Raw genomic sequence first — 17,536 nt, forward strand, 5'->3', positions numbered from 1 at the left:
TGGCTAGTGCAGATAACCCTCGTGTAGCTTTGCGCGAAATTTAAAACGAACACTCCACGACGTTCACGTTCTTAATACGCAGTCAGGTCAAATTCTAATGACAAAAGAATTAACTTGTCGTTACACTTTTAAATAAGAAATAAAATTACATTGAATTTAGTGTCGCTCTGCAGAATGTGTGATAACGAGGTTAACAGACACGGTAGGAAATGCAAAACGTATGAGACAAAGTAGGACAGTTGTAGTTCTTGACAGCATTTTAAAAATGAGTAGAAAACGAAAGCCTAGACGACCTTATAACCATCAAAAACAAGTTTATTCTTTCAGCTCAAGAACTCAGTGGCGCGTGGTATATTTTTACGAATTAAATTGATAATGCTTGAAAAGGTACTAAAATTTCTTATTAAAACATATTTCATAACGTGAAATAATGTTTGTTTTGGAGATTATGACGTGATCTACACATCTGGTGGGGTTGGACATTGATATTAGGAACTTGAGCCTAAGTTATAGCTGTCTTAGTAGGACACTTGTAGAGTATTAATCACGTGCTCTTTGGTAGCCGGGAAGTAAGTATAAAGGTTAAAATACAGTAGAGCCAGAAAGCTACTTTATTTCAGTAGGTGACCCACTTTTCGTTTATGTCAAAAAATGTAGGTGAAGGTTTCTTTTCAGACAGCTTTTGATTGATGCGGGAATTTGCTGAAAACCTACTAATAGCGGTAGCTAGAAGGTAGTTAAAAGGCACAGACTTGTGTTGAACGACAAAATTTACTGCGAAGACGTTTTAAAAATATTCCATGAGATACAACAGAAAAACACAGTGGCTGATACTAATGAAAACAAAAAGTTATAGGTAAATAAAATGTTACAAAGAGTGATGGTGTAAAAGTCATATTGAATAAGTGATGTGAAAAGAAATAACTAACTTTATAATCTAAGTTTGTTATTATTTGTGAGGGAAAACAAACACTGGGTCACATTAAGGCTGTTAACACAGGCTTTATAACTGAAATAAAAATGGTCAATAATTTTAGATGTATACTAGAGGAAATAACTGTGGCTGAAAACCTTGCTTAGCTAAACAAGCAAATAGTAACAAAACATAGTGTTCAGGATGAGCTGGTGCAAACAGACAGTAATAGAACATAATGTTGCTGGGTGAACTGTGACAGATTGGAAAGAAATAATGTTATGTTGAGTAACTAATAAAGTAAGGACCATGGCTGACCGATTAATAAGGCATTACGTTTCATGGAAAAACTACAACTGTAATACTAATGTTACTGTAATGTTTTGAAAGGAACTAACACTAGTATAACCTAGAGTTTAATGGAATGAAACGCAGCTGACTGAATTATGAGACATTTTCAGTTATTGTTATGATATGAATTACGGTCAATAGTTTCAAACTAAAACTAGTAAAACAGAATGTCAAGAAAAAAACTGTGACTGACTAACTGACAAATGAGTGAAATAAGGAAGAGAATTAACACTGACTAAAGAAATAATATCGTGATGGAAAAAAAAGTGTCTTGCTAACTGATAAAGCAATAATGCTAGAGATAGAACGACGGCTTACAAACTAATGAAACAATATTTTACGAAAAAAATAGGTGTGTATTTCAAACAAATGTTGCAATGTGTGTGTTTCTTCGTTAGTTGTTATTAACGCTAGTTTCTTTATAGCTCCATCTATCGATAATAGTCAGTACTATAACTTTTCGCAAAATTGTGGGATAAGAGTTTTAAAATGCATTGTTGCTGGATTTATTTGTCGTATAGAGATTAAATATTTCCATTTTATTTCACAATCTTTTGACATTAAATATATTACTTAAACATAAAAATCAAATAAATGATTTACGATAAGAAAATGTCTGCGTCGTTCCAACGAGCTTTGCTTATTTGAACAGTTTGGCATTGAGCCAAGATGATTTTTGCTATCATCGTTCCTAGGTTTTTATATTTGAAAGTAGGTCAGGAGTTAAAGTGCTGTTTTCGTGAGTAGTTGTTTCGCTTTTACTTTGTTGCCGTGACCAGAAATGTAGTGAAAACAGCAGTTTGAGAATAAGCTAAAACAATCATTTTAAAGCCGCTACTGTTCACAAATCAGGTGCAAGTTAACACCTTAAAATAAAGATTAAAAGATAACTTCGCATATTTGCGTGTGTGTTTTTCTTATAGCAAAGTCACACCGGGCTATCTGCTCTGTCCTCCGAGGGAAATCAAATACTTGATTTTAGCGTTGTAAATCCGTAGATTTACCGTTTTTCGGGGGACTGCATATTTGTGAAAAGCCACCTAAGCTAAAAGACATTGCACTAGTCGCCCCAGTTTTAAATTGATAACTAAGTGGGATGGAAACTAGATAGCAACATCCTCTATCAACTCCGGGACTCTTCTAATCCAGTAGTGAGTTATGGCCATCATTCTTATAATGCGTCCACATCCCAATGTGCGGAGCGCGATCTTGCATCAACGAAACTCGAATCATGAACTTCTGCGTTTACAGCCTGGCACGATAACAATTTGGCTATGCCCCACTATAAAGATGAAGTAAAAACAGATAAAAATGAGTGTGCGATAATACATATAAATTATGCTATGACTAATGAATGGTTATATTAGGACACGAAAAGCTGCTTTCCTTGTATGTTATTGTATAAAAACAAACTTTCCTAAAAACTGCAAAACAAAAAAGTGTGAAACCGCAAGTTTGAATATATCTCCTCATGGACCCACCAAACCTTCGTGCCAAATTTGGTAAAGATCCATCAACAGGAGCACGAATTAGTGGTTAAAACGCCTGTGAAGAAAAAGGTGCAAACTGCAAAGATGAATTTTTATACATATATATATCTTAGCATGGACCCGATGAACCTGTCTGTCTGTACTATATTTAGTGGAGATTCATCCACAGTAGGGAGTTATTTGGTAAAAAACACAAAAATGCCTATAAATACCGCAAAATGCAAAACTGAAAATTTTTGCATATCTCCTCATGGAACCAATGAAGCTTTGTTCCAGGTATGGTGAAGATCCATCTGCAGGGGCGAAGTAGTGGTAAAAATCGCAAAAACGCTGATAAGGAACCGTAAAGGGCAAAATGCACAATTGAAAAATTGTATGTGCCCCTCATGAATCTAATGAACTTTCATACCAATTTTAGTGAAGGTCCAGCTACACCCTTCGGAGTAGTTACATGGACGTACAACATTATATTTACAAAGATAAAGCTTCGCTGTAGTTAGACCTCAATTTTCAGCTTTTTTTGAAGCAAATCAGGCGGTTGTTTTAATTGATGCATTTATATATCCTTGCTCAGTTCATGTGGACAAAATACAGTAACATTATACAGATTATAAACGGTTTGTGGTATGTGGCCGAACCCCCCCCCCATCTCTTATCTAAAAAAAAAACAGACTCATCCGGAACAGGACTGTCTTATTACTTACAGAAGCCACCTGCACAAGGGGATTCGCGATAAATAAATCACTATAAATTAAACGTTGTGACTCCAGCTGGCAGTCACCAGAACAACCTATGATATAATTTGCCTTATCCGAAGATCTGTGGTTCGAGATTTGGTGCTACTCAAACGTTTCGCACTTGTAAGGGATACGTTATAAATTGCTTAATTGGTCATTTTCTACGACTTATCTATTTTCTGTGAACGTTCCACTATTTCTATTAAGTTCTCCCTGCAATCTGGCTGTAGCATTTCACGTTACTTGATAAAGTTATTTATATTGAGAAATGTATTCGTACTACAAGTATTTTCAAGTAAGACGCTTTAGACATAACATCATGAAAAATGAAATCACAAGTTATTAAAATATACTTTCTTTTCCAACTTGTTGTACCACCACCTCCCTTATGCTTTGAAAGCCAACATTAAATTAATATAATATTTCATAGAAATGGTCGCAAGTTTTTTAATACTATTTCGTTTTCGTCACTGATTGTACATTGATAACAATTAATAATGGGTTTTTCCGTATTTGATTAGCGTCCTGAAGCTAAACAACTTTGTTTCTACATAAATTGTTGTCTGTTTTAGTGGTAGAAAAACAAACATGGCTGCAAGTCCGCTATATCATGGCTAAACAAATAAATATACTTTTGCAAAGGACAACACTTCATTCCAATTTTGGTTTAGGTAACAGTTGTTATGTAGATTTGAAATTTAACACTAGCTTTCAGGCTGAAACTTAAAGCTTAATCTCGAACAGAAAACAAAATTACTTCTTGTTATCGCGATGTTATGTTTTCTTTGTTTTTCACCCTGAATCTTATTGCTAGTTTGACATGAAAATAAAATAGAAAGGATATTCTTCTTGTAAAGTGAGTATTATGGAATTAAGTTTCGTTAGTGGTGAAATTAATTCTACTTTGCTTTTTAATTCAACACTATTGACCATATTGACAATTACTGTGATAGTCACAGCATATTTTATTCTTTTTTTACCCATGCTGCACTATTGATGACCATAGTTTGAGTCGTGTTTCATTGTTTGGGGCCTGGCATGGCCTAGCGCGTTAAGGTGTGCGCTTCATAATCTGAGGGTCGCGGGTTCGCGCCCGAGTCGCGACAAACATGCTCGCCTTCCCAGCCGTGGGGGCGTTATAATGTGCAGTCAATCCCACTTTTCGTTGGTAAAAGAGTAGCCCAAGAGTTGGCGGTGGGTGGTGATGACTAGCTGCCTTCCCTCTAGTCTTACACTGCTAAATTAGGGACGGCTAGCACAGATAGCCTTCGAGTAGCTTTGTGCGAAATTCCAAAAAAACAACAAAAAAAACAAACAAACAAATTCATTGTTTGAAGAAAAGAACTTTATAAACTGTATTTGTACTTCTATACGTTTATGTACTGAATATTAACTCCAATACTATAAACGGACACCGCCAAACTCTTGTGTAATAAATACACAAACACACCACAATTGTTTTTTTCTTTTTTTTTAAGTTGTAAAAGTATTATTGGCTCCACTAAACTGTTACGTAATGTTGCAATTAGTGTAGGCATGCATGGTAAGAAAACTGAGAGAAAGATAACTTATTCACAGCATGATGTCAAAATTCTAAGAAAACACTGACCACCTACCACGTGGAAAGACGTCATCTATGAAATATTCGATGTATGATATGAGTTGGAAAAATCTCCTGCAGTTTAGATAGCATATGATTATTAAAACATAGGCAACACTTGTGTGTGTTTGTGTGTTTTTCTTATAGCAAAGCCACATCGGGCTATCTGCTGAGCCAACCAAGGGGAATTGAAACCCTGATTTTCGCGTTGTAAATCCGCAGACTTACCGCTGTACTGGGAGGGGTAACACTTGTGATAATTTTATTCGCACATAAATAGGAGGACATGCATAAGAATTTAGCCCCTTCCAACAAATTGATTAGTAATATTTCTTAAAGAAATGGTAAAAGTAATAAAGACCATTCCTACGAAAATTTTACATGGGCTGAATTCAGAAACAAGGTCAAGGTCACTAATGTTAGAATTAGAGTCTACAATTTCTATCTCGTTCTAATCGGTTATTAATTCACACTGTGAATTTACCTGCGAATCTCTTTCAGTTTTGGAGCTATAAAATCGAACTTGTCATGTCGACTCGGGGTGGCCAGGGGATGACCTTAGATATACATTGCTGGCCAAAAAACTTAAGGCCAATGAACATAAAGAAAAAATACGCATTTTGCGTTGTTAGACTCAACCACTTATTTGAGTAGAGCTTCGAAAGATGAAAATAAGAAAAGGGAAAATAAAAATAAAAACCTTTTTTAGTATTTAAGAGGGAAAATGTGAACACAATGAAATTAACTTAAATACTAGCTGGTCAAAAGTTCAAGACCACACGAAAAAGAAGTCCTAAACAGGGTAGGAAGGTCTCAGTAGTGAGTTACACGGCCGTCATTGTGAATAACTTCAAACATTTGCTTTGGCATGGTCGATATAAGCGTTTGCAGAAGGCTGGCTGGAACGTTATTCCAAATGGTGAAGATGACTTTACGAAGATCATGCACTGTTTGGGAATGACGTCCATTTTTATAGACTTCCCTTGCCATCCACCCCAAACATTTTCAATGGGGTTCAGTTCGAGCGAACACGCTGAATGGTCCAAACGAATCACGTTATTCGCCATGAAAAAGTCCTTTGTCCTGCGGGCATAGTGGATTGCAGCGTTGTCCTGCTGAAAGATCCAGTCATTTCCACACAAGCGAGGACCTTCAGTCAATAAGGATGCTCTCTCCAACAAGCCAGTGTAGCCAGCTGCTGTTTGACGCCCCTGTTTTACCTGAAGCTTTATTGTTCCATGGAAGGAGAAAGTACTCCAGATCATGATGGAACCTCCTCCACTGTGTCGTGTAGAAAATGTCTCCAGTGGGATATCCTTATCGTGCCAGTAACGTTGGAAGCCATCTGGACCATCCAGGTTAAATTTTTTCTCATCAGAAAACAAAACCTTCGTCCACTTTCTACATCCCATGTTTGGTACTTCTCAGCAAAGTTTAACCAAGCTGTTTCGTGGTGTGGCCTTTGAAGACGTTTACGGTTTTTAAAGCCTTTCTCTCGTAGATTTCGTCTTATTGTTCCTGAGCTGCATTCTGTGCCCGTAAGGATCTAAATCTGGTTCGACGATCGGCTGGTGTCTTGCCGGACAACCCGTCGAATCCTCCTGCTCAACGCCGGCGAAATTTTCTTGAGCCGACTACTTGAAATTCTCGTTCCATATCCCTCAGGGTCTTTTAAGAAACTTGCAACAACAGTTTTACTACGCCCAATCTCACCTGCGATGGCACGTTCAGAGAGACCTGGTTTTTGCAGCTCGACAATTCTGCCACGTTTAAACTCTGTCAACGTTTTAGCCTTTGCCATGTGTTTACCCAATGTAACACAGGAGATGTCAGTGGGAGATGTTTATAACGCTAATGCTTGAACACAAATGACTAAATTTCGTTTCATGTTTACCGATTAACGCTTTGTTTCAGTATGGTCTTAAACTTTTGATCAGCTAGTATTTAGGCTAATTTCATAGTGTTCACATTTTCCCTATTAAATGCTAAAAACGTTTTTTATTTTTATTTTCTTATTTTCATCTTTCAAAGCTGTACTCAAGTGGTTGAGTCTAACAACGCAAAATGCATATTTTTTTCTTTATGTTCATTGGCCTTAAGATTTTGGCGAACAGTGTATATATGAGACATATTCCCCTCTGATAAGGGTGGCTAAAATGCATCAGGAAAGTTATCTAGGCATCATGAGAGGGGGAGGTAGAATTAAGTTTCAGGGTCGTTGAATCCTAATCTAACTCTCAAAAATGGCGTCCCTTGGATCACAATTTTCAAACTGTGTTTTTACTTCCTCTCAGAAGTGAGCAGCATCAAACTGTGGAATATGTAATCAAATTTGACGTTAGATTAATTAAGTAGTCGTGTATTCACAGGTACAACTAAAATGTATTTTCAACCAGTTACTGGATTTAAAAACACCCGTTTAAATTCACGACCGCCTATCGAGAGCTGAGCGTTAGTTGGTTGGTTGCAAATTCTTTTATTCATTTTGGAGGGTATAATATGTTGGGTCCAGAATTTAGATGTCTCTCCACGTGCGTAGAGTAACACTTACCGCCAAACGTTAATAATTTACCCAGTTATCACACGCAATCCATGCTATAACAACCCTCAATTTGAATCATTTTATTATTATAATTACTGACTCCAATGAATAGCAACTCGCGATAATATTTTACTTTAACTATCATATCAACAAAACAAGCCTGAACAATTGTTGGTACTTTTGTGTTTTTTTTTTCTTTAGGAATTCTTTCTCTCATCCAGGATCTAAACATCATATTCTTCCTTTCCACTTGAATATAATTCTCTAAGTATCAACATATTCATTATTATGAATCTAAATAACAGTCACAACCTTCTTAAACCAAACAATCCACCCTCATCCTCTTCTGTGTCTCAGTTTATACATACAGGCCAAGCTTTCTTCCTTTTACCGATCTAATAAAGCAACTCTTCGAAATCTTCTCTTTTGAAAATGGGTGACTAATTGTCCTCCTCCTCTTTCTCTGGATTTAGACAACGAAGTTGTAGGTTTCTTCCTTTGTGGATATAATTAGGAACTCTTAAAATATTCTGTTTTTGAAATTAGGTAACCAACTCGTCATTCACGATCATATCTGTCCATCCTTATACATATAGACAAGATCCCCTCCCCAGTGACACAGCGGTATGTCTACGGACTTACTACACTACAAACTGGGTTTCGATACACGTGGTGGGCAAAGCACAAATAGCTCATTGTGTAGCTTTGTGCTTAACTACAAAAAACACATTACACAACCAGCCCACATTCTTCTTTTTTTGAATTAAATTAATCAATTCCCAGCGTACTTTTCGTCCTTACCTTGGAGCAATATAACATTCTACTCTTAGCCTTTGTCTTGGTCCCTCATTGGGGCAGCTGTATGTTTACGTTCTTTTGATAAACATCTGAGGTTTGATTCCTCCCAATGGTGTCAGAACTTAGACAGCTATCTCGTGGCTTGAGATAAAACAAACTGCACGTGCACACACGCTTCTTTTTTATTTATTTCCTTTTTTTATGGTATAAACAAACACCTCTCTGCTTACTCTCATTTCTACTCAAAATGTATAAAAATTAAATAACGTAGCCTCAGTTTATTCCACACTCGAAAATTTTTAACACCTAACCCTCTTATAAACACCAAACTTCGGAAATGTTCAGATGTGGTGTTATACATACTTCGTCAAATTCTATAGAGAAAACGTAAAAACCATGTGTTTGTGCTATAATAATATTTTATAATATTTTTCGAAGTCTTTTTGTGACTTACGTTTATGTACGTGTTTTCTTATAGCAAAGCCACATAGGGCTATCTGCTGTACACACTTTTGAAAACCGCTAATGATCAGTTTCTTGTATTTTGAAACTACAAAGCTGATTTGCCCAGTCAGTGGGGATTCGTTCGTTAATAATACTGATAAATTAATGACAAAAGTACTTTAGTGATGGTTAATGAATTGATGCTTGATATTTTAGTAAAAGCATTTTTACGTAGATAACTTTCTGATGTCAAACTGTGTATCTTGCATTCGAAACATAAAAAAAACCATTTAAAATGGGACAGTGAGAGAGGATATATGTGTTATAAAGAACGGAATGGGTGTAATATTAATGTTATATTAGCATAAACAAAATATTAAATTATTATTCAGCGAGATTTTATAGCATGCTGGCAATATGCCAAGATTGTTGAGCAACAGGTTTAGAAAGTTATGGCGGGAAAAAGACACGACGTTAGGACTGTTAGTTACATTGCAGAATGGAGTGTTTCTCGTCCAACTAGGCTTTAATGATAAAGATAAAAGCACCTAGCAACTGAGAGTTACCTGGTGTTTTATTCGTATACATGAAATTTTTTTTCAACTCGTGTATAATCTTAGGAAAATGTCACGGTCGTTTTTCTTGTTTTTGCTTTTTCTCTTTCTGTGTGTTTTGTTCTTTAAACTTGCATTAAATTTACTCTTACCGCCATTTAGAAAAATGTCTACATTGTCTTGTAATAAACTAATTTTGCAAAGAAATTGTGTACGTGATAATAAACATATTAAAACGTACGGATTTTTTTCCCTCTACACGAAATTTTTTACTAGTTGGTTTAAAGAAAGGAAAATATTATTTAACTTTTAAAATGCTACGAATTAAAAGAAACTGTACAGAATGAAGTGAGTAATGAGAGTAAACATTTTTTATTTATCGAAACTAAACTGTATACGTGTCTATTCTGCTTCTCTATCCAAGCATGCATAACCTGTTATTCTGGTTAAACAATTAATTAGATTCTCGAGCAGCGAAAGAGTCACGTGTACGAATAAATAAACAATGGATTATTGATTGAGATGGGAACTTTTTATTTTATTAATTTTATCTCTATTTTAATCTCCTAATGGTGACAGCGTAACCTTTCAAAACGAACTCTTATTGATAGGCAGTCTCTCTTATTTTCCTTTGTATTTTTGTTGTAGAAATCAAGATCAGAAATATATTAAAGATTTTATCTCATAAAGCCATTTTCGAATTAATGTTGAATGTTAGGCGTAATATCCATTTTCAAAAGTAAAAACGTTAGGCTTAATATCGCTACCCCTAAACTGAATCGTTGGCTAACTTTTTCACGAGCGCGTCTGTAACTATTGTTACAGACACACATACTTTAGCAGTCTGCCAGTTTAATTCAAATGAGACTGTAGAAATGCCCAGTGTAGTTGAGAAAGTTAAGTTTTTGGTATATAAAAAAAATTAGATGATGACATATACAACAATTACTGGAAAACACGAATATTGGCGCTAGTGTGTTTTTTAAAGAAGAAACAGCTTTTGACCATGTAAAACAGTGAGCGTATTTTATGATATAATTGCCTTCTTGGAAAGTTTTATGAATAATCTGTTCTACGCGTTTTAGTAACTTCTGTTGTAGTCTTAGGAAGTGTTCATTTCACTCTGTTTGACTTCGTAATTAGGTATGAGAAGAGGTTTTATTTTTGGAATGAAAAGTCGCTTATGATATAAAGTTCATTACACTAAAGTTGCTCATTGTGTCTAAGTTGTTTGAGTAAAAAACAGTATTAAGGTTACTTAAAATATCGCCAAAACTGTATGACACCATAATTGTTTATAATGGTATAAACTGTAGAAGGATCAATGTATGAAACCTATTTATAGTTGATAAAGGGGATAAGGATCGCAGCATCAAAGTAGACTTTAGTGTTGCTGTTAATATTATCAGAAAACTGAGAAACCTGCAAAACATTTGCGGTCGAATTAGTATTTGTTGCAACGCTATTTCGTTAAATACAGGATTTCTAGAATAATACAAAATTCTAATCGCAGACACCGAAATCTGCAAGTCCATTTGTTATTGCTTAGGTCTTTTTTAAATACGGCTTATATTCGATAAAGAGATAACTGTAACGTCTATACGCTTTTGCTTTAGTTAGAGATAAACTAATAAAACTATTCTGTAACCTGAAATTAGACTTAAAAAAAATTAAACTTTTAATTATGCTGTTGTACAAAGTGGTTACTAAGGTATATTTGCATTAAACTTTTGTTTACGTTCATTAAAATAAAATGCGTGCACGTACATATTTTAATTGTACGCCCGCATTTTCAGAACAAACTGAATATTATGTTAATAATTGTACTTGGATCGTTACGTCAAAATGATTTGTATATATTGTTGTACATGATACAAGTTTAGTATTATAAATTGTATAAAAGGCCGAGAATCAAGATCTTGTATAACATTCTAAATGATGAACGTGTCGCGTCATAATCACTTAATGTTTTAAAATAAAAGTTGATACAATCTCACTTGTTGTGCTTGTATGTAAAATTTATATTTTTAACGTCTTAGACTTTATTAAAGGTTTCCGATAGCCTGATAAAAACAGTTGTTTTTCAAAAGTGCCATACTACTTTCAGCTAGGGTTTTTAAGCACTTAGCTAAGTTAGAGCGCCAAATTATCGTCGCCGTTTTTGGTTTGTTTCAAATTTTCACTCATAGTTACAAAAAGCTATTTGCGCCAGTAGTTATATAATTATTTTCTACTGAAGGACTAGAAAGAAGGCAGTTGTCAACTTGAGCTGTTTTTGTCTAGAATTGGATTCAACTGTCACTGTTCTGTAAGAGTGCCGGCCTCAAATTGCTGACGCGATTTTCCAGAATAGGATGTAAACCATGGACCCTCAAGTCCACAGTCGGGTGCGCTAACTAACCACATTCGGAAATATGCTGGCCGCTCTCAGATTCATGTCCTTAAAATAGAAAAATAAAAGATAAAAGTTGTTTTTATGGCAGCCGGTAAATATTTCAACTTATTTCTCGCATAAATGTTTTCAGAAGGTTAGAAACTAAGGTTAGTTGTTTGAAACTATATGAAATCCTGTGATAAAATAAACTGTAAATTGGGTGTAACTTCTTTAATGCAGTGGCTTTTGTATTCATGTTATATTGCTTTAAGAATTTTCTAGTTATCTTTTAAATTTAATATTTTTAAAACTATTTCATTATTCATCATGAATACTCTGCCTAAACAATCTATCAAAGAATCTTTATGTTTAACAAACACTTTTTTATACTTTCAATACAAGTATATTTGCAGAGTGCTCTACAAAAATGGCCTTCATTGCAAACTCGTGTTACCAGTTAAACCCCACTGCTATGTTTTGTTAGCAGTTAATAATAACAAAAAATAATTTCATTTTTTTCTGCTTCTCTGTGACTTAGAGGCATATCTGCAGATTAAAACACTAAAAACCTGTTTCGATACCCGAGGTGGGCAGAGAGCACAGATAGCTTATTGTGTAGCTTTGCCTTTAATAACAATAAACTTTTTTTTTTGTCTTTATACTTGAAGAAAGAGGATCATTTTGTTTAGCTCAACTTACTTTCACAAGCTCGGCTTTATATTTAGTACGTATATGGACTTTGACTGCCAAAGTTTGAGATTTTACTTGTGTGAGAATATTCCGAAATTAAAGAGGAAAGGTGAATCTCTTATCATTTTGTTAAAGTTCTGTAATTTTATTATATTCAGGTATGTCTTCGTGGCTTTTTAGTTCAAAAAGTTGTCGATAGGTTCTCAGTTACAATGAAAGGAGTGGAACATTTGTAGTGTTGCACTAATGTAAAATATTATCGCACAGATATTAGTTCAAATTGATCCTTAGAACACATTTTCAACGTACACTTACACAACACTCTGAAAAATGTGTCATTCTGTCTGACCGCCAATGATCACTCACCCTGTTCCCACCACCTCCTCTTCCTCTCGTCATTCTTTCCTGGTGGAGGGTTCCCTTTGATTGCTCGTCGAAAACAACTCACTTTAGAGAGATTCCATTAAAGTTCATTGCCCTTTAAATGGTTGCATAGCTATACCGGGGTCAACAACCTCTGTTGCATATAGGCTCATTACTTGCAATGCTTCGAATGAAAAGAAGCTTTCACACACAATATTTCTTCAGTGAAAATATTAGAAATATTTAGGCACGTATATAAATGTAACCCTATCGGTTCTAGTGTGATGTTGCATACCTTTCTGATTCTCTTAATTTCTCTTAGCATAGTGCCACGTTTTTACTTAAGAAGATACGTATTTTAAAATGAAGTTATCAAGGCAGAGCACATATCAGGTCATCCCACAAGTATTGTCGAAAATGTAATATAGAAAATGCATCATCATTTCTGTTTTTGTGGAAGGCTTTAATGACTAAAATATGTAGTAGGACGTATATAAAAATGCTCAGACAAATAAAAGAAACTAACCCGACTACACTTTTTCAGATCATTAATCAAATAAACCCTTATGAAGATGGGTGCGTGTGAGGAACACATTAGGCATATAATGCTTTATGGGTTTAAAAAAGGCAGTAGTGCAGCAGAAACTACACGAAACATTCAAGGTGTTTATGGTGCGGAGTCTCCCAGTGGAAGAAAATTTCGAAGGTAGTTTCAGAAGTTCAGGTCAGGTGACTACAGCTTAAGTGATGCGCCACGTTCAGGTTGAGTTTAATGATGACTAGCTGCTGGCTGCACTTGATGGAGATTGTACTGTAACAGTTGAAGAATTAGCACAGAAGCTTAATTCAACACATCCAACAGTTCACCATCATCTGCAACAGCTTGGAAAGGTGTCAAAATTTGGAAAATGGGTCCCCCATGATGTGGCAGAAGCCAAACTTTGAGCAAGAATGGACATTTGCATGTTTCTGCACTCTCGTGAACGTAACTCATCTTTTTTAGACAGGTTAGAGACTGGAGGTGAAAAATGGATATTTTACAAAAATGTTAAGCGCCGTGAACAATGACTCAGTGCAGGTAAACTGGCTAAAGCACAGCCCAAAATCTACCTCCACCGCAGGAAAGTCTTATTAAGCGTTTGGTGGGATATTGTTGGTGTGATCCACTTTGAGTTGCTGCCACTCAATGTGACAATTACATCAGACTTCTATTGTCAACAGTTAGAACGCTTGAATGTTGTACTAAAAGAAAAGAGGCCTGCTTTGATCAGTCGTAAAGGTGTTGTGTTACACCAGGATAATGCACGGCCCCATACAGCAAGGATCATATATGCAAAAATTGAAAAGCTAGACTAGGAAATACTTCCACATCCTCCTTATTCTCCAGACCTTGCCCCATCTGATTATCATCTATTCCGAAGTTTGCAGAACTATCTTAATGGAAAAGAGCTTGGAACACATGAAGGTGTCAAAATTATCCTCTCTATGTTATTTTCCTCCAAACCCCAAGAATTTTATAGAAGTGGCATTTAGAAGCTCGTAAATCGCTTGCAGGAAGTAATTAGTAATAATGGAACATACGTTATTTATTAACTAACATTAAAAGCGTTTGAAATCATTTCTCATTTTCTGAACCTAAAATCGGACATTACTTAAGGGATGGCTTGATACTATCGGAGATAATTACAGTGTAAGTTGTTTGTTATTATTATTTATATTTTAACTCAATTATTAAGCGGAATCTTCAACAGAAATTAAACGATTTAATTATTGAGGTTGTCACATGTAAGATATTTGGGATAAAACTAAAGTAACGATGAGATGATTCTATAGTAAAAGAAGAAAACGTTTTGAGAATATTTGGCTAACAAAACGCGATTGCTAAACAAAGTAGTGACACAATACCGGAAACTGCATTTGAAAGATTAGCGTTTTATGTATTGAAGAGTCACTGGCAGTCTAGTCACGTGATATGAAAGGAACGGTAGTAAATATAATACAGGCTTACTAAACTTCGTGTTTATTGAAGCACTTTCACTAACCGTGAAGCTTTTGAGCAAGAAAATAGGTCAGTAGGTCACGACCACTCTCGGTAAGCATGTTTGTCATGGTGAGTGAAGAATTGTATAACTTGCACATTTATGAAGCAGAATCACGTGCAACTCTAACTCTTTCTCACGTGGTGCATAAAAATACAAAAATAAATTAGTGATCTTTGTTAGTTAGTTGTTATTTTTGTTTGTTTGTCCTGATATTTAACTTACTGCCCATGTTTAAATATTCACAAGTGTGAAATTATTCAAAATTAAGGAAAGACTAAATTTTTTTGTCAAATGGTTCAGAAAATTCTAGTAGTTTTAATTTCATGCTCCATTGACTGTAACGACAAAATACAAAGTAAACATGTTATTGTGATAATGTTTAGGCCTATTGGTTTTCCAATATTTTACGAACTTTTAAAATACATACTGCCAGGTTAATTATATTTTATTACAATTTTTATATCCACTGATTTCTCAAAATGAAATAAACATTAGATTGTTATAAATTTGAAAGGCTTTAAAGTACTTTTAATCACTTAAAAGAATATGATTATTATTTTTTTCTGGAACAATAAATAACAAACAGCATTTAAGTTAAAGCACGTTTATTGTTCCTGATACCTTTGGACTAAACCGATTTGCTGTTTACTATGTTAGTACGTGACTTTTATTCTATGTAGACTACTCAGCACACTATAGTACATGTTTATTTGATGTATCATATTTGTCGAGCTTGGTCCAGTGGCTAGCCTATTAGACTGTGGACTTGTAGATTCAATGTACACGTCCCGTTACCGCAAAGTGCAGATAGCCCTCGTGTAGCTTTGCGTGAAATTCAAAACAAATCAAACCAAACTGTTACCGCAAAAAGAAAAATAAACAGCCCTCCACTCCTGGGGGTCTGTTGGTACATTGTAAGAAGAGAGTAGCACAAGATTTGGACGTGGGTGGGGTTGATTACTTGCTGTCCGTCTAATCTATCAGTTCAAAATTTGGAATGGTGAGCGCAATTAGCCATTGAGTAACCTTGCGTAACTACGTATCTAATAACAAACAAATTTACAATGCCACTTGTGTATCACATGAATTATGGTTTCCGGAAATAATATATAAAAATACATGAACTAAAGTTTTAAAATGATGTGCCCTAATATACAAAAGTAGTGGTAGACTTGTGTTTTTCATAACGTATTTTTTATTAATATACAATTATTTTAGGTGGATGACCAGATGAAACTATTGCAGCATTCTTGGAGTGACATGCTTATATTAGATAACCTGCACCATAGGCTTCACAATGGTCTGCCAGATGAAACTACTCTACCTAATGGTCAGAAGTTTGATCTCTTGACTCTAGCTCTAATGGGCCTTCCTACACTCGTTGAACAATTTCATAGATTGTCTCTCCGACTGCAGGAATTAAAGTTTGATCTGGTGGATTACATCTGTTTGAAGTTTCTAATTTTGTTGAACCCAGGTAAAAATGTGTTATTTTTTATTATGTATAGCTGTAATTTTCTTAAATCTTTGTAATCTATTTATTTTGGTTTAATTAAACCATAATAAAAAAAGCTAAATTGCTATATTAAATTTGTAAACTGTAACCTAAAACTTTTACAAGTTTACAGCATTTTTAACACAAATTAAGTATTAATTAAAAAAAATACCCATCTTTAACCTGTTGACTGCCAAGTATTTCAGCTGCTACAATACAACTCTAATGCTTCTTCATTTTGTAACCATCAGAGTAAATAAATGGTAACTTTGTATATGAAGATATAACTGATGAAATAGTTTAAATAATTTGATTGTATTCACTTGCTAGGAGAAGGAGTTGTGTTTTGTGATATCTCAATTAAAACCAGTCTTTCTGCTTTCGTTCACTTGTTGAAAATTCAATATTTTGGTTTGATTTGGGTAGTCCACCTGTACCCATATGACCTACAATATGTGGATCCTTACACCTGTTATATAGTATTCTCTGTACCCTTTATTGGGAACTAATAAATATTGCACTATCCTGCAAATTAACCTCTGTATTTTATTGTCCCAAAAATACGACTAACAGAAGTTGAAATTATTGAGTGCATATTTGTGTACAGACAAATTTAACTACTAGGAAAAACATTGATTGCAAGATATACACTTAGCTTTTATGTAATTCAGAGATTAAAATTAACTAGTAAGTGAAGCTTTGTATTAGGATTTTCATTTGAGTCAATAGAAGATGCTGTGTATTAAATTTGAACTAGTACTGGCTCAAAGTTATGCATAGAACTATATACTATTATAGGTAATTAAGGAAAACAGATTACTTTCATATCATGTTGGTCACTGTTTTTAAACTAATAATAACTCAATATAAAATTGAATTATGCTGTAGTTTAGTCAGAGTGTTTCGCTGGTGTTTAGATTTGTGACTGTACAAAATGTTATTTTTCTGTAGAAGTTAGACAACTTTCAAATATGAAGTTGGTCCATGAAGCTTATGAACAAACCAAACAAACTCTGTTGGAGTACACCATTAATTGTTATCCACAAATCACTGTAAGTACTTTAAACAAATTAAAACATGAAAGGTCAGCGTTGACTTTTGTAATACACCTTTAATAATTATACAGCAAACACTGGTCTGATA

The 17,536-nt window shown here is 34.7% G+C and overlaps 1 protein-coding gene across 15 annotated transcripts in view; it reads left to right on the top strand.

Moving 5' to 3' along the window:
• The window catches only part of LOC143244996 (nuclear hormone receptor FTZ-F1-like), a 105,655-nt gene that overhangs the window by 84,883 nt on the left and 3,236 nt on the right, over positions 1–17,536 (top strand). For all 15 annotated transcript variants that reach the window (XM_076490679.1, XM_076490695.1, XM_076490686.1 and 12 more), the window contains 2 exons: positions 16,117–16,375; positions 17,345–17,445. In XM_076490679.1, coding sequence (XP_076346794.1) covers positions 16,117–16,375; positions 17,345–17,445 — 360 coding nt within the window. The remainder of the gene's footprint in view (positions 1–16,116; positions 16,376–17,344; positions 17,446–17,536) is intronic.

The sequence above is a fragment of the Tachypleus tridentatus genome, chromosome 2 (genome assembly GCF_004210375.1).
Source record: "Tachypleus tridentatus isolate NWPU-2018 chromosome 2, ASM421037v1, whole genome shotgun sequence".
Lineage (NCBI taxonomy): Eukaryota > Metazoa > Arthropoda > Merostomata > Xiphosura > Limulidae > Tachypleus > Tachypleus tridentatus.